The sequence below is a fragment of the Symphodus melops genome, assembly GCF_947650265.1.
Source record: "Symphodus melops genome assembly, chromosome: 4".
Taxonomy (NCBI): Eukaryota; Metazoa; Chordata; class Actinopteri; order Labriformes; family Labridae; genus Symphodus; species Symphodus melops.
This window is the reverse complement of record NC_136694.1, coordinates 20,080,689-20,105,039: the sequence shown is the minus strand read 5'-3', so window position 1 is coordinate 20,105,039 and position 24,351 is coordinate 20,080,689. Positions and strand designations below refer to the sequence as shown.

At 39.5% G+C, this 24,351-nt stretch overlaps 3 protein-coding genes across 3 annotated transcripts in view; 1 reads left to right on the top strand and 2 right to left on the bottom strand.

The window, feature by feature from the left end:
• uba7 (ubiquitin-like modifier activating enzyme 7) overlaps window positions 1–6,395 on the top strand; it is a 31,892-nt gene extending 25,497 nt beyond the window's left edge. Inside the window, exons 22-24 of the mRNA XM_079341557.1 lie at window positions 2,131–2,232; window positions 3,884–3,966; window positions 5,380–6,395. Of these exons, the coding sequence (XP_079197683.1) occupies window positions 2,131–2,232; window positions 3,884–3,966; window positions 5,380–5,518 (324 nt within the window). The 3' untranslated portion in view covers window positions 5,519–6,395. The remainder of the gene's footprint in view (window positions 1–2,130; window positions 2,233–3,883; window positions 3,967–5,379) is intronic.
• A 277-nt stretch (window positions 6,396–6,672) lies between these two features.
• On the bottom strand, window positions 6,673–9,201 carry LOC306822836 (PAK4-inhibitor inka2-like). The gene is made up of 3 exons (XM_079342076.1): window positions 9,063–9,201; window positions 8,915–8,967; window positions 6,673–7,729 (listed from the first exon to the last, which is right to left on the bottom strand). Exons 2-3 carry the CDS (start codon window positions 8,915–8,917, stop codon window positions 6,788–6,790), a joined length of 945 nt encoding a protein of 314 aa, XP_079198202.1. The 5' UTR covers window positions 8,918–8,967; window positions 9,063–9,201; the 3' UTR covers window positions 6,673–6,787.
• A 1,686-nt stretch (window positions 9,202–10,887) lies between these two features.
• gnai2b (guanine nucleotide binding protein (G protein), alpha inhibiting activity polypeptide 2b) overlaps window positions 10,888–24,351 on the bottom strand; it is a 34,939-nt gene continuing 21,475 nt past the window's right edge. Inside the window, exons 2-9 of the mRNA XM_079341414.1 lie at window positions 23,930–23,972; window positions 21,985–22,126; window positions 17,888–18,048; window positions 14,874–15,002; window positions 13,321–13,450; window positions 12,767–12,920; window positions 12,388–12,580; window positions 10,888–12,039 (exon numbers count right to left, since the gene is read on the bottom strand). Coding sequence (XP_079197540.1) covers window positions 12,390–12,580; window positions 12,767–12,920; window positions 13,321–13,450; window positions 14,874–15,002; window positions 17,888–18,048; window positions 21,985–22,126; window positions 23,930–23,972 — 950 coding nt within the window. The 3' untranslated portion in view covers window positions 10,888–12,039; window positions 12,388–12,389. The remainder of the gene's footprint in view (window positions 12,040–12,387; window positions 12,581–12,766; window positions 12,921–13,320; window positions 13,451–14,873; window positions 15,003–17,887; window positions 18,049–21,984; window positions 22,127–23,929; window positions 23,973–24,351) is intronic.

Sequence of the window (24,351 nt, the reverse complement as noted above, 5' to 3'; positions counted from 1 at the left end):
TCTGTTAGTTCTGACCAGGCAATCTGATTGGACAAAAGGTTGCCTTGCAAGATAGAAATGTTTCATTGGTACATTTTATGTTGGTTTTTTTTATGGTACCCTGAGGTTCCACGACAAAAAGATACCGTAGTTGTGCTTATGGAAAACTATTTGTAATTGTTTCCAGCAGCCACTTTGTGTCCAGCATTCTTGCTTTTTACTTCTACGTCACTTTACACACAGACCGATGGGGAAGATGATTGGCCTCATGTTCCTGCTGGAGCTGTTTGACAGATATGGGTGAGGAAGGGTGGAGGAAGAGTGAAAATAGCCGACATGCTGCCTTGGCATTGTGTAAAATCAGCATCTGCACACAAAGTATACATGAGAAACTATAGTGTGAAACCATGGGGGGGCCAAGGGCCATTTTAAAGCAACAATGGCTTGAGGTACTTTCAGTGCATTTAAGGCTTAGGTTTTGTTTTACAGAAGCAGAGTTGGAGACTGCAATGATCATTCTCTCTGCATTAACACAAACACAGACACTAAGAAGAGGCGATAAGATGTGATCTTGCAAACAAAACTTCCCATGTCTGAAAAACGAACAAAGGAGAAAAATCCCTTTCAGACTTGAGGAGAAGTTTGCCTCCAGTGTGTCTCTATAAGCCCAAACTCTGTAAGTGGTGGGAGTTTTGAAGGCTTGTCGAAGAGTTCTCCTTGGCTGCTGGAGCAGAGATAATTGGACCCAGGTTTAGCTGGAGTTTTGGTATTCACATCGCAAGCCAAGTTTTGCTCTTCACAGATCCTCTCAGCAGACAGCGCCTGTGAGAGCGGGGTCGTCTCACTGTGACATATTTTGACATTTTTTTTCTGCACGTGAGGAATCATGACCCACTTCAGGTCGGGTGATGTTATTTTATGGTCCCGCAAGTCTGGACTTTGGTGTTTATGGTTACATGTAGAGTCATGTGATGACTGTTAATTGTCCAATGAGAGGAGGAAGATCAGATTTTATATGTGCAGGGTTTGGATTGATGTGTCTGGGTGTCAGGACCTTCATGTTCGGTTTTTAAAGGTCATAAGGTCAAAAATACAAGACACTTGCAGGCTGCCGAGTCACAGTGAGGTCATGCATTCTTATATCTGCATGTGACGGCGATGCTGCAGGACAAAGTGGGGCCTGAGGCAGGAGATAAAATGGGTTTGAACTGTGTTAAAATGCCTCAATGAATGACTGTGTTTGTTGAGCGTCATCCAACTCAGACTCGTGAGACTTTCATCACGCCTTCATTACGCTTTTAAGTCCACAGATTAAATGGCCAGATTTCAAAAGTGTCTCTGATACAGAAGACCTCAAAGCTCTTTGAAAAACAAAAATGGAAAGAAAGTGGCTCTTCATAGCTCAAACTTACAGAAGCCCTAAGGGGACAACTCCATTTTTACCCAATTTTCCTGTGACAATGAGTTCATTTGAATAGTTTTCACAAGATCACATATTACTTATCTTAAAATAATAAAGCATGTTTTAAATGAAACAATACTTTCATTTCTTACATTAATAAGGTAAGTTAGATATAACGTACTTTTTTACAGGAGACCTGGGTAAATAAAATGTTCTCAGGGCTTCTTTGATCTTTCACTTGCATAAAGGTTAATTTTCTGGAAATATGTCACAGTTGTTATATCACTTCCAGAAGGATAACTTTTCAAACCACACTAGCCACATCTTCAACTTTATAAAAAAATGTTCCTCAAACTATGACAACATGGCTGAATGTGTCATTTACCAGCATGGGCTGTTTGCCAATCTTTGATGAGGTGAGGTTTGAGCTAAGTCTTGGAGATGAAACCTTAAGTAAAGCAGGAGAGTCTCTTCATCATATAGGAGGAAGCAGCTTCTTGACCTTATGGCAGCTTGTTGAGGTCTTTACTGAAGCTTTAAAGAGGGCTGCTGATTGTTCTCAGCTGCTCTACAGCAGAGTGATGAAACATGCAGCCTCTCTGTCTGTGAACATCCAGGACTCATATTATAGAGGCAAAGATTTTCACTACAAGAAGCATCCATCAACTGCCTGTCTGTGTGTGTGTGTGTGTGTGTGTGTGTGTGTGTGTGTGTGTGTGTGTGTGTGTGTGTAACATGTCTATCGGCAGATCGCAGGAAAGAAATACACCCTGTGGGATCACTTCCTGGTTGAGGGCAGACGTGGCGGTCAGCAGGAAATGACCTTGGGAGAGCTGCATCAGTATATCAAGGTAAGTCCTCCTCGTTCCTCTCAGTTAGGAAACACACTTTCTTCACACCCGGTGTCCTTGAGTGCAGAATCTTTTTTTTTTTTTTTTAACCCCTCACCTTCTTCCAGTGCACACAATGACCATTGTTTGAATGATTGGCCACTTTACACCTTCCATTCACAAATTTAGGCATCTATTCTAAAATCCTGAAAGAAGGTCACGCTGTTGTTGTGTACTTGCCCCCAAAGTCTGCTGCACCCTTTTCCTACAATTCCTACTGATTCACCTCATTGATTGCCGTGTTTTTACTGCAATCAAACAAACTGAACCAAGAATTCAGCCAAGTGGTTACTTAAACTGCTTTCCTTAAAGCTGAGAAAAGAGCTGAACAACAGGTTCATGAAAAACAGTGACTGCCTCATATCCCTAAAGCATACCTTTGTTTAACTGGTTAAAAAAGAACCATGAAACAGAAAGACACCTCCCATCCTAAGTTAAGTTAGCCAGCTGCTTGTGGTAGCCTCATATCTGGCAGCTCTCTCGGAGTCTTCTATTCTAAATCACAGCCAAAAATTCATCAAACAACAGTATGTAAACTTACACACTGAAATAAATGACCAATAGATTAGTAGATAAACATGTCAAGCCTGTTGTATTGTATTATATAACAATCATTAGTTTATTTGTCAGATGGGTATGATTTGGAAACTATTGTCCGATCTTTAACTCCTGACATTTCTTCACTTCCATTAACTAGATGAGTTATCTTAGAAAATGAGCGGGGACTTTGGTTACTGCCTGAATTAACATTGATCCATTCTTACAACAGCAAACAGAAGATAAGCGCATTAAGTGATACACAATGTGTCCTCTACATCAGTGGTTGTCAACTGGTGGGTCGCAGAGCAGCTTTCTGTGGGTAGCGAGTGAGTCTATGAAGCCCTTTTTAAATAGGTTTTTATTTAACTGTTTTCTCGTTCTGGTCATAATGTTCTCTACCGTCTGAGGTACGAACTGCACAACTTTTTATTAGATACATCTAATTGGTTGAAAAATATCAGATAGTTGCGTCGTGATTGGTCATGGTGGGTCTTGAGGCTCGACCAGTTGAGAAACACTGCTCTACATCATCTACTTCTACAAGCCCCTCGTCCATGTGCTGTGTATCACCGTCATTTTTCCGTGTCTGTTAAAGTCATACACACAAGACACGTGATGATACACTTCTAATATAAATACTTGATGTTTAGATTAATACTGTCCGTTTGCTCTTATTCATTCAGGTCACGGTCTTTATGATTTGATATAAGTCACGTTATGGAAACTTCCGAACACCTGCAGTAGCCTGTTTGTTTGCTCATATCTTCCAGCCCTTAACGGGAAATTCTTTTCTTTTCTCTGCGAAGGTTTGTTATGAAGAAGAAATCATGGAAAACAAATTGGCAGGTCATCTTATTTTGCACCGGGTTTTGTTTAACCTTTGACTAGCCAGGTTCCCCCTGGTCTGTTTGTGGAGACTGAAGAGCTTCCTGCACTGCTGAACGTGTTTCATCTCTGCATCTTTAGTTAGAAATCCTCTTTATATAAAACATGCAAAAGATTCTTTATCCCCAAGTACTTTATGCACTGTTATTGGCAAATAAATTAAATGTGATTATTTGTGCTTTTGCAGGAAAAGAGCAGCTTAACAGTTTGCAGTCTCTACTATGGACCAGCCATCCTTTACAGTGGACAAAAAGAGAGGCTCAAGCTGAGGTATGTCCAGTAAACACAAAGATACAGTTACATTTGCGTACACATTGCATGCAACTCGGCACACTCAAAGAATCACAATGTGCAGCCTCCCTGTGTTTGTTTAAAGCTAATGGCAGGATGAGGTGTTTCCTCTGAGAGCCTGTTGACACACTCACATGCATCACTGCACCCTGACGATTGATACTGCTCCTCCTCTGTTGTCCTTCTGTTTGTTGAGGCAGGAGTCAAACAGTTAAATGAGGGTGAACTTTTTTTCTCTCCTCTGCACGTGAGAAGCCGAGCTGTCCAGGCCTGTTCAAGTGTGCACCACTCTTTTTGACCGAGTTTCTGAGCCGCGGGGGGTTTGAAACGAATCAGATATATAATGTGCAGTTTATTAGGAGTCACGGCAGAATATGCAGCCGCAGGGATGTTTTGATTTCAGGAGGAGGGAGAAACCGTGATATATCGGCTTAAACTTTGAGCGTGTTTAGTCAATCCTATACTTGGAAATTAAAACGTAGAGCATGTGACTCTAATCATACTTTGCTTAATTCTTTCTGGGAGGTCTTCATGTTCAACTCGAACAAACTATGTGCAGCTCTCTCTCTGTTTTTGCATGCTGAAGTCTCTCGTTTTGGGGGGGTGTTGTGGTTAGATAAAGCCACAGGGGGAGAGGAGCAGAGTGCTGCTCATGTGGACAGCAGGCTGAACATGATAAATGCCCTCTCCAACGGTAACTTCCGTCCAGTCGCCGTGCCACAAGCTTCCTGTTTTCAGCCAGTAAAGTAGGAAGCTTGCAAACGTGAATAACTGAAAATCGTTCAGTATTCAATCATATAAACAACATTTCCCATCTTTGTGTTTATTTCTCATGATGAGTCTACCATCTTTGCTGCCCCAAATTCTTTTGTTGCCACTGAGGGGACAAATCTGTAAAAAAATATATATATATGGTTTTGCTAATTAAAATATGTTCAATGCTTTTCTTTAGCTGCTCGGTCATTTATAGCAAATTGGCTGTTTATGGCACACCTCACATAAACAGGAATATATATAGAATTTGTTTGAGGCTTTTTTTCAGACATGCATTAATACACAATGTCGCTGTAGTGTCTATTTCTGGCAGACAGATGCTGTTTGTTTACACAGGAATGAGCAGTTTCAAGTGTTCTATGCACGAACAACAATCGTTCAGATGAACCTTGACTATCATCCAGTGTTGGTCTTTGTATAGGATTTGTTTATAAATGGAATAAGACAATTGTTGTTTGTCTCTTTGCAGGAGAAAAATAAGTCTATTGTTTATATTTGTACTCCTTATCATAAAGTCGCTTTAAAGAACATTTATCAATGCAAGTTCTTGTTCAAAAACGTGAAACTGTAATGCTGCGTAATGTGATGTTACTTTACATTCTTACATTTTGTTTGCAGTGTGTCTGATGTAGTGAGGGAGGTCACCAGGACAGAAATCCCTCCTCATAAGAAGATGCTGGAGTTGGTTCCCTCATTTGCAGAAGAGGACGACTCTGACTCTGACTACTGCCTGGTTATCAGATACCTGCTACTGTGATGTGAACAACATGAAATGAAGAGAGAAAGGCGTCACTGTGTTCAAACAACTCTAGCAGTCCTTTGACACCCTGTCAGTTAAAGAGTACCAACAAAGATCGTTTTACTTGAATCATTTGTTGTCCTTCATTATAATCCCCAAAAATAGTGCTTTTTATATTGCATTGCTTTCTGTGATCACTTTTCCTGTAATTGAATATAATCACATAAGCTTAAAAAATATTTTTTTTGTATCTATAATCTACTCTAAATACTTTAGATGTGTCCCCCAGAAATACTACAATTTACTCCTATTTTTGTTTAGTTGAATAGCAAAAGAATGATCTGGGAAAAATTCAGTTTTCCCTCTAACAGAAAAATGTTGAAATTGTTTCCTTACTTTTAGAATTAATTACATGTAAAGCTCGCCTTTAAAGAAGTCAGCTCTGAAGTAATCAATATTCCCCCCCAAGGCCTGTGGAATCGATGATCAGGAGCTGGTGGGGCAGTGTTGGTTCTTTTTTCAGAGTTTAATTCTGATTCGGACCGAGCAAGATGTTGATGTGGTGCAGTGAAGTCAGAACAGGGAGTTGGCCCAGTAGGTATCATGCTTTGACCAATCAGGATAATTTGCCACTTGGACACAGCTGCAACCACAGAAGTCCTGCTCTCTAAGCACACACACACACACACACACACACACACACACACACAGACACACACACTCTCTCTCTCCCAGCAGATATAATACTCTTATTTTCATGGTTTTCTAATGAATTGTCACCGCTATAACTTTTTAATGGCACTCATCACTGTGTAATGGTCTGTGATTTAAAGATGCTGTTTGTGATTCAATTCTATTTCAAAATAATGCAATAAATATGCACCTGTGAGGGTCAGTATTGTTTCATTTTACACTTTGTTTACACTACAACCATTGAAATCGTTGAGGAACACAATTACATTGAGCTAATTTGCAAAGCTTCAGAGCCCTCTACTTTATCTTTACCACTTGGGCTGAGATTTGAAGTGCAACCCTCGAAAAAGAATCTTCAATGATGAAGTTTAAAGGTGACACAAATTCCTATTTCTTATATGTAGAACAAGACGCTTTCCCCCGCTGACATCACAGAGAAGCTTAAATGAGTCAAAAAATGAATAAAACACTACTTTCCATTAAATCTTAAAGAACGTTTATTACACTTGTATCAACATTCTGAACAAATTCCAAGTATGAAAATAGAACCATCTTAATACAATAAGTGTTTTGAGTCTGGTAATACAGACTCAATTAAATGTATCCAATGATGTCGTTGCATATGATTGGTTGTCTGCTGCCTGTTTTCATCAGAGCAGTAAACTGGTAGAAGTCAGTGTCTAGTTGGTGCAGGCCAGTGTGAGACTGGTGAAAGAAAGGTTTGAGAGCCTGGAGTCCCACAGGGCAGGACATCCGTTTCGAGGCCTCTGCAGTTCTGCTGACCCCCATGTGGTCTCCTTGCCTCATCTTGACCTCCACACCTTTAGACATCCCTGCCAGCCTGCGCCTCATGTTCACCAAAATGTCTTTAGCCAAACGCCTGCCCGCGCTGGGCTTTAGTTCTGCTGGTTCGGGACACTCTGGTAAGTCCATCCAGTTCTTTATGAGGTCTGCAAAGCTGTTGTCCCCCAGAACCAGTGGTTGTCTGTTCCTGCTGCGGCTCAGAAGGGATGTGGTCCAGTCCTCCTGCTCACTGGCCTCAAATGAGGTCCAGCGCTCCAAGCAAGCGTCTGAGGTTGATTTGGGCCTGATTCTACCAGTGTGTCCTCGATTTGTGCGGAGACATGCAGAAGAAGAGACCCGCACATTTCTGGTCCTCCTCAGCACCACACCGTCATCATGCCATGAAGCCTCGGAGTAGCCCGAGTCCACGTCCAGACTTTTCTCACTGCTTGGGGAGCCTTGGGTCAAGCGCTCGTGCTCTTGCTGCTGCTGCTCCTCTTCCTCCTCTTCCTCCAGAGGGCTGGCCAGACAGCAGGCAGAGTCATACGTGCTGGCTTCACTGGCGTCAGAAACCCGTAGACGGATGAGTCGCTCCTGCTGTGCCCTCTGTTTGCAGAGCCGTGTGACGGCGAAGGACTGGACACATGGTTCACTCAGCGGCCTGGGCCTGCTGATCTGTTTCAGGTCCTGCAGCGATCTCATCATGCACTGCATATGGTCCCGGAGGCAGTCTGCAGAGTCTCCTAAACACAGCTAAACAAAAAGAATAAGAAAGAGTTAGAGGTAGAAAAGTCTGCTATACGACAAAACTCAAAAAAGACACAGTGGACTTTAACAGAAATCTGCCGAGCAGTTTGTGGTCTAACAGCGCCAAGAGCTATTTCCAGAACCGGGCCAAAAAAGATTTTTACCAGCTGAGATCACTTTTCTCTCTGACCAACATAGCAAGTGAGGCATTCCTGAAAAACCTCAGAGCAGCTTTCTGCAGACCATCCGATGCATTGTGATCCCAGTGGTGGCTATGAGAACGGGATGCACATTTTATACTGGGAAAACCCTGTCTGCTGCCCCCCCCCCCCCGAAGCTGGACGGGAAGTTTGAACAAAGTAGACCTATTGGCTGAATCATGGAGGGCTGAAGAGGCGCTTTTCCTCTCAAAAATCCCCTACAGGATGTGGTCTGTACTTGTATTATAGAGCAGGAAATGTCAGCAACATTTTGGAATTAAAGACTGTTCAGGTATGAATTATAAATCACAACATCTTCTTGCACACAGATTAACTGTGATCATTGCTGTCCAGTTTATAATCCTCATAACTTTTCCAGATAAAGACAATGGGGAAAAAAACAACAACAACAAGCTATCCTGTGGTTAAGTGACCGCTAAAACATGTCAAAGCAGTAGCCTTTTTTTTTTACCATCATACTTTTTGTTTTTTAGTCAAATTCTAATAAAATATTTTTTTTCTGAGCCCCCCAACTGTCAGTGTTTGGCTAGGAGTGGAGAGGACAACACAATGCCATGATGTTATCACAGCTGTGGGTGCTGGACCATTTGGCCTCCAGGGGAGGGTCTTATCTGACACACAGAGACATCCTCAGTGGGACTCAGTGGTCAGTCTGCTCCTCCTAAAATGCTCAGTTCTCCTTGGCTGCCTCCACACAAGGAGCAGAGAGGATTCATCCAACTCTACACACTTTGGCAAGGACAGTTGGGTTTGAATTAACTCTGACTCTGAGGGGATTTCAAGACGGTAGCTTTTTTTTAAAAAACGCACAAAAGAGCAGTCATTAGGGGGGAAATGTTAAGAATATGTGCCTAAACGGAGGGAAACTTTGCTTACAATTTGGCTATCGATATTTTGCAAAATTAAGGAACTACTCATGCATTTAAAAAAAAAAATCTAAAAAACATATTAGCTCGTAGGAAAAACTTACCATAGCCGTTCACTAAGTATCTGCAGAGAACTTCAGGATCCTGGTAGTTTTTCCTGCAAGAAAACAAGGATGCATCAGATAAGGAATTTGTTTTCTCCACCAAACACAATTTTAAAACAATTGTTTGTTGATGAGTAATGTCACTCACCTCGCATCTGCTTCCAAATTGATCCGTGCTAAGTTCAGCCTCCACAGTCTCAGAGTTGATACCACTGTCTGAATATTTTCTCCACTGATCCTGCTGAGGGTCTGTCCGTGGACTTTGACGATGCTGAGGTTTTAGCTGCAGCCAATCAGCACACGACATCACCAGCTCAGCCAGTCAAAAGTCGCCCGAAACAAGATACCGCCCTCCCCTTGTAATAACAGCGTGTCCTAATGTAACTGTACACTAGCGTGGCTCTATCTTCAGCCAAATGTAAGTCATTAAAACAGCTGAAAAAAAATCTATCACAGATATGTAATTGCTGATGGTGTGTTATTTTGAAAGGCTTTATACTTTCTGTAGCTGTCTACCGTTGTTTGCCATTCTCCTTGAGTTAGTTTGGAGATTTTAAGGGAGATTTTGGTCGCCCAAATCGAGGGTAAAAAAACCCTTCACTTTAGGCGACTTAACAGCCGGATCTGCAATGTTTTACAACACATTAAGTTACTTGAATTGCTACTTTAGTAGTTACTTTAACATTGATCCAGATAGATAAATAAAGCAGGCCTATTATTGGTGGAAATCTTTTTTTCGAACACAACAACTTGAATATAATCACAAATCTGTCTGTCTGTTGAAGTGTCTTTGACAACTACTCTAAATAAATATCTTAATATTTACAGTGTGGTAAAAAGCCCTTCTTACATGTGATGAATAGTTAAATCTGCATGTCGCCACCTTGTGGATCATTGTAAACACCATCTTCCATTTAAGCACCCACTCTCCATAGTCTGTGAATATAAACCTCTGCATAGGCTCCATTCATCTTTCTCCTCTTAATGGTTGTTTAGAAATGCAAATGTGGCTCATGCCTCATTTGATTTGTAGATGAGCTAACCATTCATGGCTGCAGCTCCACACCTCTCGTCCGAGGATGGTGACAACACTTTGTATTGTAATTCATACAGGTGTAGACAGACGTGGTCAGGTACTTTACTGCTATGAAACAAGTCATCACTGTAAAATGTATACAAATACTCAAATAAAGGCTCCAAGGGAGGTCTTCAAGTCATCCTTTCAAAAACAGAGAATAGGTAAAGTTGGTTGCCCGATTATTAATATCAAAATGTATTCTATTAAAACTGACTTTATCTAGAACCTAAAAGTGACTTGAAGCTACTTACATACAAATTCAGGGAAATATAAGATTATCAGTAGTAATAAATGAATGTTGTGGTCATTGCTTAATACAGGACGAGTGAAATGTGTTTTTGCTTTAATTTTTTAATTGGCCAAAAAGTGTTGTGCAAAGTCAAAGAGCTGCTAAACAAACTGATTTTTATGGCAATTTATTTTTCAAGTGTAGGCCACAGGCAGCTGTAGAAGGAAACCAAAAAGAAAGCTAATGAAATGAAGCCTCACAAACTATGGTACTTTATCTCTCTCTCTCTCTTTCTATACTCATTTTAAAGCTACATTTTACCTCTCACTTTAGCTTTTATGTCAAAGTAGGCTACATATACGAAATAAAATTTGTTTCATGCCTACATGTACTTGACCAATCAAAAAGACTCTGACCTTAGTCATAGCAGCAATCCAACACATGTAAGCAGTTTTTTGAAAGGGGGCTGAAACCGCTAGTTTCTTCATTATCTAGTAATGTCTTAGTTGTATGATGCTGTACAATCTGAAACCTGTAACATGTAACTTTATGTCAAAGCAGAGTGGAATAAAATTGTCTCTTCATTTTCTTCTATTGTTAATTTAGTTGATCTTTATCTAAATGTGCAGGAACATAGTGACATGGCGCTTTTTCTTTGGACACATCATACAGAAGGATAAACATAAGGTGAGAAAACGTTTATTTACATTAAACAAGTGAATGACTTTGATCTTATTCCATTATTAAACTCTCTGTGTTTGGTGAGTCTGAAACCATGGAAAATGTCAGCTGAAGTGGAGTAGAAATAGCCCTAATTCACACTGGAGATAGTATGAGTGTAATGAAGAAGTGTAAACAGATATCAAGGCACAAACATATGTAAAGAACAAAAGGGACTGAATCAATCAAACGGTACAGAACAATGTAATGAACAGACAAAACCACTTAAAAAACTTGCAGATATCGTAAAGGTGACACAAACTGTTTGTTTCATTAAAGAAGTAAAGGAATGTTGTTCAGTCTGTGGGGGTGCGAGCTAATCTATTGGCAGTCATGCAGAACGACGACTATAGTACAAGTGTGGATATTGATTCTGTGTAAACATTGTTCAAAACAAAACATTTCCCTTCGTTCAGTTTTGTTCTCCAGGCGGGGTTGGCTTCTTCTCCAAAATAAGCTCTGTGCAGTGGAAAGGTTCATCCAATGCTAACTTAAATTGACCAATGTGAAAGTGTTAATTCCCTTCCTTTTTTTTTTTTATGAACTCCAAACACTGAAATTGAAGCAAAGTGAAAAGATAAGGAACTCAAGTTAACACTCAAACAAAAACTTGGATGAAAAAGATTTGTTGTTTTCCAACTGGTCCTTTTTGAGGATGACCCATATATAAATCTTGATTTTGATTTGCCATCCTGCATCACTAGATAACAGCATATTGTACAGATCGTTTACGCTCTTCCAAAAAATATTTCCAACCCAAACCAATTGAATAATAGAATATGTGTTACTTATTTTTTCAGTTGTGTGCCTCTAATTGTTAACAGATTGTTGCAGAATGGGCCTCAAATCTCGATCTCAAGTTCCTCAGTATCAATAGTATGAGAAGGCCTGTTCTTTGCAAGAAATATATAACTTAAAATGAACATCAACAAAATAGGCAAGGAATGTTATGGTTGCAATCAGTGATTATTGATTTTTTTTTTTTTTATGGTTTCCCCTACAGGAGTCAAGTCTGTTTGTGGTTTTCATTATGAAAAGCAGTAATCATCACATGGCTGTTGCAGTCTCTCATGCAGTCTGTGTGCATCAGGCATCATCCTATCAAGACAAAGAAGAGAAATAAGAGCCTTTTAAAAACATCATACAAAAGTAGGAAGTAGTCAAAGTCAAGTCAACAAAGTTTCTCTTCAAAGCACATTCCAAAACAACCTCAGCTGAGCAAAGTGCTGTACAGGTTAAACAACAATATACAATGACGTTATTATAGAAGAGAAAGAGACTGACGCATATTCTCATCCAAGAAGAATAGATCAGATATTGTTAGCCATTTTTGCCTAAAAAGGAATTTAACTTGAATAATATATTAACTAATTCTAAACTGTCTAAATAAATCACGTGAATTACAGAAATAACGTTCTATAACATTTACACTTTGTTCAATCCTACCTTTAGAAAAGACCACAGTCTTTCAGGTTGTTCTTGATAATGACATCGGTAACTGCGTCAAACACAAACTGCACGTTCTTGGTGTCAGTGGCGCAGGTAAAGTGTGTGTATATCTCCTTTGTGTCCTTCTTCTTGTTCAGGTCCTCAAACTTGGTCTGAATGTAACCTGCTGCTTCATCGAACTTGTTTGCTCCTAGAGAGCGGAAGTATTGAGAAAACACAGGAATGACTTTGTTAATAATATGACAGATTATGGATTGTTTCATGCTGTGATTTGTTAGTATTGTTAAAGCCACCGTCTGTAGTTACACTGTGGATGTTAAAATGTTAAAGCTCAGCTCTCAGGTGAAGTGTAGCCCCTGGTAGTCCCACTTAGTACCTGTATATTCTGGGAAGCATATTGAGAGTGGGCTGTGGGTGATCTTCTCCTCAAACAGATCCTTCTTGTTGAGGAAGAGAATGATGGAGGTCTCAGTGAACCACTTGTTGTTGCAGATGGAGTCAAACAGCTTCATGCTCTCGTGCATTCGATTCTAAAAAGACAGGAAGAAAAAAATCAGTCACGACCTACATCCTCAGCGCATAGACAAATCAAATGAGCTGCCACCAGGGGGAGATGTTGTTTAACATATAAAAGGTGAGGCAGAGTTGGGTCCTCAAGTGACTTTTGGCAAAGTCTCTCCTGAGCACTTATTTTGAATTCAGGAAATTGGGGTCAGTAATTTGACATATTAGTTGTAATTAGATTACACTCTACTGATCAACTGTAAAATGATCTTTAAACTGTGTTAAGTTCATTTCTCCAACTTGGACTTCTTATTAAGTTATATTAAGGGGACGGGGGACGGGGGGGGGGGCAATGTTAAATGCCTTACAATAAAACCTCTCTCATGCTGATGAAGATTAATTGGGAGAAGGGGGATCTGTTCTCACCATCTCTTCGTCCTCAGCCAGCACCAGGTCATAAGCACTCAGTGCAACACAGAAAATAATGGCCGTCACTCCTTCAAAGCAGTGGATCCACTTCTTCCTCTCTGAGCGCTGGCCTCCGACATCAAACATCCTGCAAAGGGGCAAAAGACGTTTAGTTTTTTTGTGCGCACAAGTGCTGAGGGAAGGTCACAGTGAAAGACAGTAAGTGTGAAGCTGAGAGGGAAAGCACTGAGGAGAACATTTTTAGAGGGAAAAAAAACCAAACAAAAAGGCTAAGAAGAGTGAAAGGAAGACGAAAGTTGAGATGATATTCCATCCTTCGATGTACATTAAGTTTTCATGAGGCTCCTTTGAGAAAAACGTGCTGTGAAGGTGGAGAGGAGTCCATCAGGAATCTGATAAAAGCCAGCAGGGTCAATATGAGACTCTGTATTCAGGGCAAAGCGCCAGCAGGATGCTGAACACTGTGATCAAAGCAGTTGGGAAGAAATAACCTGCAGACAGCAGGAGTGTTTAATGTCCACCACATCCAGGACAGATGACATGTTCATGATACAAAGAGTGATGACCAAGAGGTTCCATTTGAAACAATCAAAACGAACCATAGTTCAAAGATTATATTTATCCTTTAGTACTTTACTTCCTGTATTAATATGGCAAACTGTGCAAGATCCCCAAAACATGACTTTCTTCTTATTGATTTCCTCCATGTATTATTCAGAGCAAATATTGAGGCTGTTAGAAAAGATAAATATCAGATAGTTCATGCGGCTACTATTTTTAAAAAAAACAACAAAAAAAACAACCCAGATGTGGATATTTCATACTGTACACCACTCAAGACCAAAAAGAAGTATACAAAACTAACATCTGTCAAAATGTGTAAAATTATCAGAATTTTCTTGTAATTTCTCACACATTTATCTTCTCTTTGCACATTTCAAATTCACCCATACAGGAATTGGATCTGCTTCAGCTTAGCATCAATCATCAGGGGGGTTAAAGCTCTTACTGTGTCTCTATACTATTCAGAGATACATCCATTACTTTCCCACACACGAGGGTTGGATCAGATCATATTTTATATAAGACTTCCAGTGCTAAACCATGGAGGACGTAATCAAATGGTAGCAACATGTCCTTTAAAGCTCAGCTCGTGAGAGGGCAGGTTCTCATTCATTTACTCAGCTCTCAATGCAATCATGATAATTGAGCATGTCAAGCTTCACATTTCATGTAAGAAAGAGGGAAATGGGACAGAGATGTCAGTGTTTTGTTTTTTTTGTTCTCCCAAATTAGCAGGACAGTTACATTTTATCCTGCATTGGCTCTGTGTCGTGTGGTCTTGTGTGGTTTATATGACATAGGGACAACTAGTAGTTTGTTAAGTATTATTTAATAACAATCACCTCACAGTCCTGAATGTCAAGTGTGAATTGCTAAATGAAATGTTTCATTGCTTGTAAGATTGCCTTTTTAATGATAGTTTAAGTGTATGGTTTCAAACATATCTGAGATCCACAGACATTAATATCTGATCAGTGCCTCCTTACTTGAAGTGCAGTTCCTTGAAAGTGAAGTGAGTCTCCACAATGCCTGTGGTCTTGACACGAGTTCGCAGCACATCCTGCTGGGTAGGGATGTAATCAGCCTTAGCTATCCTCTCCAGATCATTCAGGTAACTAGAAGAGAAATACAGAGAAAGAGAACGAGGGGGAGGATGGGATTTCAGCATTATTCCAAGACTACAAGAGTGAGAAGGAACATAAACAGACTGTTCACACAGCACATCAAAAATAGGTCACTTGTACTGCATTAACATCAGACAAAACAGTCTGCATTTCACCAAACTGCTTGGAACTGTAATGAACTCCAGCAATTTTACGACCTTTCTGTGGAATGACTCATATTCTGTTGCACTCATTAACGGACTGTTGAGCGTTACATAAAAGTGTTTCATTACACAGTTTAAGTGCCTTTTAAGGCATTATGCTTAAGTCTTCTAATATTTAAGTTATGACATGGCTCAAGCCCTGACACATTTGCTCCAAATGGTGGTTGGTAAAAAGACATCAATGAAACCCGAACTAACTATTCTTTCGAGCAGAAACATGTTGCAAAGCCGATTCAGATTTATTTTCAGCTTACTCTCTATGATCTAACTCTTTTATATTGTCAATTAGTTTTTATTTGTACAAATAAATAATAGAGACATTAACCTCTGTTAATAATTTAAAGCAGACCAAGCTTACTACACACACAAACAGAACTCTTTTTTAAAGGGACAGGCATAACTCCTAACAGTGTAAAAAAGCATTTGTATCTTCTTGCTGTGTTATTTATGTAGGCCTATAACCTTTGGTTATGTATTATAGGTTTATATGTGTTATAGGTTATGTAATTTTCTTTAAATCGTATTTTTTTATTTGTACTTTATTTTATTGCTCCTATCTTTTTGTATTGCATTTTGTTTGGACTTTTGCTGGCCTACATTTTTTCGTGGTCAGTCCATTTTCTGCTACGCTTTGCTTGGTGTTTGCTTGTGAGGGATGTGATGAGATTGAGGGTGAAAACCAAATACTGATTCTGCACATGTTCGGCATTCGCATGATAAATCCTCATGGGAAATGGCTGCCTCAAATGTCTGTGTGAGAGACCACTAGGGAGTTACCATCAGAGCCATTTTTTGTGGGAGCATTTCTATGGCAACATCTTTGCTGGTATGCTCCTCTATTTGTGATTTGTTTTAAAACTGAATTAAGATAAGATAAACCTTTATTCATCTCACAAACTGAGAAATCTACACTGTTACAGCAGCAACGCATTTTAAAGCAAACACAGTTGGAGGTGAGCTCGTACCGTAATGATGATTTCCTATTGAATATAAGACACGGGGGTTACAGTTAGAAAGTATATATAAATGTTAATGGTCACATTATCATCCTCCTTTTCAGCAAGTTTAAATGTGATGTCTCAAAAAACATGTCTGTGGGTGCCTCAGGTTTTCTCCAGCATGGAGCTCAAGTGTTTCCAGTCAGGAGGCAGACTCAGGACAGAACAAACACCTAGCTGTGGGAGTGTCACCCACCTGGGTGACAGGTTACTGCCCTTTGTGATGTCACAAAGGGAAAATCTCCAAAAGGCCTGTTTGAGCAAACATTTTCTGAAAAGTGGAGCAGGCAGAGGACAGACAGGGTGGACTTTTCTCTTAATTGGGGGGTTTGTGGACAGACAAGGGACACATTAACATTTTATCTGGCAAAATATGTGACCTTTAATGAAACAAACACCACACATGGTCTTTGCAACACAGGGAAAGACATTAAATATTAGAAGGCTAAAGACAGCTGATTATCTCTCCATCTCTCCATCTCTCAAATTGGCAGCAATTACTATTTGCCTCTTCAAGTTCTTGAATTGTTTATCCTCCTTTCCTACTCGTCCTCTGTTTTTCCCTTTTCTGACAGACTGTTGGTCAGCAGGGAACTGGAGAACCATCTTCAGCATGTTTAACACAACCTGACCCACATAAAAAGTATTACATCATCTTCTAATGCCAGCTAGAAGCTTAAGCCAAGACTCTACAGACAGAAAGAGATGTAGTTTATAATATCAGAAATTGCTTCTGTACCATCTTCTGATTCATGCACTTCACATCCCCAGAGTGATAAAAATGAATGAGACAACAAAACCCAGAAGACCTAATAAAACGACTGAAAACATTATGAATTATTCAAAGAATTTTTTTTTCTCATCATTATTTTTGACTTGTTAAAAATCACTTCACAAAATAATTACATTTGTTCCACATGAAAGAAAAACAAACAGGTCACTTGAGGGGTTTTATCATAACAACCAGCAGTCCTGAACTTTACTTGGATGCTACATTTCCTTAAAGTAAAGTCTCATCTTTTTCTCCCTCAAGACATACCATTCTGGGCCCAGCTAATCAGGTTAGAATATTTGACAATAAAACCCAGAGAGCTAGAGAGAATCTCCAAATGGAAGTTATTGGACTATCCTTCCTGTCTGTATCGCTCCCTGAAGAGGTCATAGACAGGTTTCTCACTGCGGCGAATATAAGAGAGGCTGAAAGTACAGCACCATAAGATCCATCACATCACCCGGAGAAAAGCATCACTAAAAGAGGGACTATTAAACATTATAACAACTGATGAGAACAACTATACACCATCACCCAAACTTTTCTTACTCTCTGTCTTTGTTGAGCTGGTTTATAATCTTATTAAAAAAATATGGCAGAATTACATTTGCAGAACAGTTTTCTAATTTATGTCGCAACCCGATATGTAGTAAAAGAGATGGATTAAACTATTGATTTTGAGGTTTCCAACGGAAGGCATATTTACATGTACAGCAACAAAACTCAGAGTCAAGTATATGCAGGGGTGCTTTGCATAATGTAGAAGTAAACAGAAGAAAACATTTAGGGATAGTATATCAAATGAATAAATGCTGTGACAGTCATCAATCTAACCAATAAAGTTAGTATTAAAAAACAATTCTAAGTGGGATCAGAGTATAAACTATGCAAATTTGCACTCACTATGCTGCGGAGTCATTGAGTTGGTACTCTCTGGACCGAGTATAGCAGCTCTGTATGCCACTGTCAGACCAGAGTCTTCTGATCACGCTGGACAGTTCATCAGGAAGGATGCCCTGCTCCTCAGCTGCTGCTGACAGAGCGAAGAGCTGCTGAGCATCGTCCTGCAGGGGGAGATAGCGAAACAGAGTAGCAGGATTGTTAGGCGAGGTCGTTCCAAAAGGAACAGTGCATTGGAATCGTTTTTGTTTTTCTTACTAAAAGGCTTAAAAGCTAAAAAATCTTATTATTATGCAAAACTCGTATCTTTCAATAACACATTGAAGCTTGGTGAACGATCCAAATGTATAAAAAATCTTGAGCAATGAAAACAATATTCAGTAATAAAGGAAAAGTTTAGACTGTAAGGAAAAAAAAAAGTTAAATTAAAAAAAAAGGAACTCCACATGATGAATGGGAACATTTTCATTCATTATGGATTTGCATACCAAATGCTAAACAAGTAGTCATGAAGTGCTGTTTCTCTGGATAAGTGAAAAGGAAGTGAATGTTTAACATAATGTAAGGATGTTATCAGTGAACCGTGTGATAATCTTCTGAGTCTTGAAGTTGGCATGAAATGAACAAACCCTCCTTGTTGTTTTCATATGATTGAGTACATTACTTATCATTAATCCCTGGTCCTCTTAGCTCGTTTGTTTATGTCACAAGGACCAGATGTTGTCATTATGTGGTTGCAAGAAGTGCTGCAGACTACATGGACTCTGAATATCAATATGCAGTCATTAACAAAAAGATGGTTTATGTGTCACATTTTTGTTTACCTGCTACCCTGTCAGTTAGCACCTACGCGTCCTTTGTGCAAAATAATGTTCAAATGCCTTTTTATTGATTTTTCTCTGGCTGAATAACATTTATTCATTTTGCTCTGTAATGAGTAAATGTACCACTCACTATCCTGTACTCTGGGGAGGAGTTCAGTTCACATTTTTTGAGTTTTTAATATTCAAATTAATCTCATTCTTTTCCTGTGCAACAACTTTTTTCACACTACTGGAATTTGCTACAGTGAAAAAAAAAGTAAGCGATTCCTTCTTTTAATTAAACTGTTGGATTGCATATGATTAATGCAGCAATCAACGTCTGCAAATGTGATACAATTGATGGAACTCTGCTACTTCAACCAAATTAACAGCAAAGAGGTTGGATAATGAGCGTACACATTTTGTTGCCATGTACATTTTTTTCGTGCATTGATGCTTGTTGATGCAAATCAGCGTGTGTGTGTGTTTGTGTGTGTGTGTGTGTGTGTGTGTGTGTGTGTGATCATTTCTACAGTGCTACTGTGTTCAAGTATGGACAGGCTAACACACTAATTGCTAGTGTGGGAGTGTGTGAGAGTTCTGTCACGTACATGTAGCCATTTAACTAGTCTGGCAAAAGGGGGGAAAAAGTGTTATGCATTGTGCTCTAATAACCACAGTCAGAGTCCTCAATCCTTCTCTTACAGCTTTAGTTGACGTACATACATCCCGACTTTATTACAAAATCCTTGACAATCACTCCTCCACAGGTTTAAGTTCAGCCTTTGATACAGCTTACTGATGGCTCGTTTGTGGGCTGATAACATCACAGGGTGCAGCAGCATCTCTGGCAAAAGCTGTGACTGGAAGTGTTTCTGTGCGTTTGCAGAGTTTGGCTCTCTAAGAGTTTTTGTAAACATTTGTTTAATGAATGCATCGAAGCATGCTTATGTTTGCAAGAGCTGCACTTTTTGATAACAGAAGTACTCTCTGCATAAGCTAATGCTCCCGGACTACCTTGATAGGAAAATGTCCCTTTGTTCTAAAGAGGTTTGCAACTTAGCTGATAGTTTTCAAATGTATTGTTAATAGTTGAATTTGTTTCGGGGAGACTTTTCACTGTCCAGATATCAAGAGTTAAAGTCAACAGACGTATCACCACTGTCAATTTGAGGAAAACAGTTTCAGTAGACTTTACATTTTTTACAACTATCATGCTGCAGTGTACACCATAACATATTGACCCACGAAACATACACTGAGCATGTGACTTAGGGTAAACCATTACTGAGAACATGAAACCCCTTGAATGATTTCCCTAATGTAAAATGTAAATATGACATTGAGCTGAAGAACATATGATGCAAAGAAAGGCTCCCCAACAAACTACTACAGATTTGCTCCCTGGTGTAGGTCATAATATAATGTCGTTAAGCTGGTTTGATGAACATGCTAAAATGTGCATCTTACTTCTGAAAAAATAAGAACATGATTCCATTCCTTTTTTTGTTTATAATATTATGAAGGGATAGAGACACCATCTCTCTCCTCCATCACCATCTTTGTTGATCCTCCATCAGATGCTGCTGCTGAAATCTATCTTTGTGCAAAAATACTGTTTATAGTATATCAAACCAGAAAACCCAATAATACAATTAATTAATTAATTAAGCAGACAACACAGAAAATTCTGTGCCACAATGAACATATTTCTCTTACAGCAGCCATGAAAAACAAAATACCGTAAATTCCGGACTATAAGCCGCTACTTTTTTCTCACACTTCGAGCACTGCGGCTTCTACTCCGGTGCGGCTAATGCATGGATTTTTTATGGGGGACAATGAGCTTCTGCCGCAAAAACATTTGACTTCGTCACGTCGGATCTTAATATCAGTCATTTTGCGCTTCATGCACGCACCCTCATCATGGAAAACACACGGAGAAATACATATGATGTAGCTTTCAAGTTAAAGGCGATCGAGCTGGCTGTCAAAGAAGCTAACAGAGCTGCTGCACGTTAAGATGACACTGACAGCGACAACAGAGACTGAGGAAGTGAGTAATGAAGTCATTCTGAGGCAGTGAATGGATGGACTTTTTCTTGTGAAATATATTACGGTCATCTTTTTCATCAGCCGTGTTACAGACACCGTCGGCTAGGCTTCGTATTGTAACGGTTCATGTTGTAAAGTCTGTAGTTGATAATGTGTTCATAATTCCGATTATGTGGAGAGTCAGTGAATGCACCAGCGAGAACGTGTTGAGTGGCTGTATGAGAGAACGCTGGGGGAGAGAGTTGGATTGTTACGGCAAGTTATGTGTTGCTCTCTGCTGTAAACGGCGTGGTCACGGCCGACAGTGATCGGGTTATTAAAAGTTATTATTTGAACGCTCTCGTCGTCCTTTAACGTCCGTACGGACGCTACAGTATTTGCGGATGTTACCGGTAGCCTACGTCTGTGTAAATAGCTCTTGTTATAGCGTGGACACCTGCGGCTTATAATCAAGTGCGGCTTATATATGTACAAATACATTTATTTACTTATTTTTAGCCGGTGCGGCTTATATCCAGGTGCGCTCAATAGTACGGAATTTACGGTAATGAATTTGTTTCATTGCTGAAGCTGCACACTGCAAAAGGCAAACCAGATGTGTGTTTAAAATGTGTCCTGTCAGCACCTTTTGAATAAATCCAATCACCCAAACAGCTCAGAGGCTCGTCTGCTGCTGCAGCATCTATTAACCACACTCTCAGCCTCTTTCTTTCTATTACAACTTTGAGGAGAGAGCAGATCAAAGATGGAGGAGGTGAAGTCTCTAGGATGAGGACTCTCTTGCCTGCAGCAGGTGACAAAGATGGAGTATTACATTTTGTTCTCGTTTGAGTAATAACAGAAAGTTTCTCTGGGAAAAATAAAGTAGCTGCTGTGAACAGGTGAATGTTAGAAATCCCACCCACATTTGGAAAGAACACTTGCACAGATTACAAGTGTACAATGCAGAGGAGGAGATGTGATGTGAGAAAAAAATCTTTCTTCTTTTCTGGAGGCCTCAAAATAATCTTTGTAACAAAGGGATATACCTAGATGCAGTAACAGTGGAAGTAAACTGGTTTTCAGACTCATTTACCCTAATTATTTTTGAGACACAAACAAAGTGAAAAGCAAACTCTGGAATGATTCTGGAAGACTCTGGAAAATTCTGGAAACAAACAATCTTAATCAGGACAACAGCAGAGAGATCCAGATGTGTCCAAAGACAGTAACTCTACATAATCATTTCATTTTGTGTCTTACCAATCTGGATGTGTTGCTGTAGTCTATCTTGAGGCTGGCCATGGCTTTAACTATGGCCATAATAGACTGGATGGTGTTACTGTAAACCACTGCTCGGTACTGCTTACACTCGTCTTCTGAGTAGCCATCTTCATGGATGATCCTGAGAAAGCCAAAGATATTTAACATTTTATTCAAAAGTACATTAAGGAAAGGTTTATTTTTTCCTTTATAGCTAATTTAATTTATGGCTAATTTTACTAATGCAGACGTTCTTGCTTAGATATCGTGGAAGAATAGTATACAAAGGGAAGTGCACACTTAGGACTAGAGGGATATATATATTGTGTGAACAGCAGAAGAAATATGAAAAGCAAAACTGATATCTATATAAAGGACATTCTAGCAGGGTTAAAGGGATAGTTCAGATGTGCTTTTAATTGGGGTTGTACGAGGTACTTGTCCATAGAAAGTGTAACATCGACAGGAGTTGCCCCTTTATTGAGAAACAGGTTTGGAAGCTAAGCTATACATCGCTGCAGATGGGCAATATGAACCACATCATTTCGCTAATTAAAAAAAAGTAAAAAAAAGTGCTTAAAAAATGGTTCCCTGTTTGACTGATTGGCAACGACTTTCGCCTTACAATGTCTTTACATTTCTTCATGCCACAACCCATGGTCCCCACAATATTTTTGACCTTACCAAAATGTGTTATGTGTCAGTAGTTCAAGAAGAGTTCGCCGTCTTCCCATGTAGCAAATATATTTAGTAATGATATTTAACTCGTACAATCTCACAGAAATTCAAACCATCTTTTCATCCAGCATAAACAGACTTTTTGGCCACATAGAGACTAAATGCTCCCTTGTCAGTAGTCACTAAATATATCTGCCTGTCAATCACAACTGGTAAATATTAATATAAAATATAATATATGTATGTTTATGCAACAGGAATAGCAGTTGTCTTTTAGCACATACTGTAGACTCTACATCACTAACGTCAGGTCCACATGTTTTGAAGGATAAAGCTTACACACTCTGACATTTCCAACACTCTGGAGCATCCAGATGATCCTGTGTTTGACCTCTCTCTGGAGCTGAGTGTCAGGGAAGTACGTAAGCAGATAAGATACAACATTGTGCTGATGACAACTATAATGAGCAGTCTCCAATCAGCAATGAAATGCTTTCCTTGTTTGGAAACTGTATAATAAAACACTTTATTTTACCAACTTCTGTAACATTATTCAGCATTTCAAAGGATATACTGTATTAATGTGAAATATTATATAATGTGTTTTTGTCTCATACTTTTTTTCAGCCTGTAGGTGTTAATAACCTGGCTTCGAAAAGAGGCAGACCATTCCTACTCCAGCCTCATAAAAAATAGATTCAATTCCCTGCCTGCCCAGAGGAATGTGAATAATTAAGTAATTTAGGGTTCTGTTTGTGTGCTTTTCTTGGTTTGTTTTTGGTGTGTGTGGGTGAGTGTTCTCATTGGTGCACAATCATCGCAAACACCCTCTTTTACTCCCATTTTCTCTTGTGCTTTGAACAGCAAAAGATAAAACAAACAGTCCGGCACACTGTCCCTGTGCGTTAGAAATTATGCAGAAATAATCAAAGTGATGGAATATGCCACAGGCTCAGTGAGCTCTGCGTATTATTTTCCTTGACATGAGGATCTAAAAATGATCACAACTTCTCTGGCTGAAAAATATCAGTCTAACTATTGAGGGAACACACACAGGTTGGTTAAATGCTTTGCTACTTTGGTTTCCGTTAAACAAAAATCAGTGACATTTTTTAGGAGACTACTTTGGGATCCTTTTTTGAATAATGCAAAAAGAAGAAGATCTGATCAGACATGGTTAGTCACAGCTAAATAATTGCTCACCCAGCATACGTTTCACATTGGCAACATGTAAGTCATCAAAATAAAGACGGCTTATTCTACTTACTTCATCTGCTTTACAATGGTGCTCTTCCCTGACTCCCCAGCACCTGTGGGAACATGAAAACATTAGTTGCAAAGGGAACAGATTTTTTATTTCTGCTCTGAAAACGTGCCAAACCCAGTGATGACCTGCAACTAACATCACAGTTTGTCCTGTCCACTGGGTTTACTGGTTTATTTATGTTTCCATCTGTGAGGACATGATGTACAGATATGTGTGAAGGCTTCCCCGCGGTCACGACTCAATGCTGGTTCATTTCTCATTCTGATTGTAGAAGGGTTCATGGAAGTTTCATGGCTTTTTAAATTGAATGCTTGTTGAAAGGAATATGCTACTGGCAGAAAAAATGTAAAGGTGGCGCAAATGTAAATAATCAATTGCCTGTAGTTTACAAAGCAGATGTATTTACACCCCTACTTTATTCT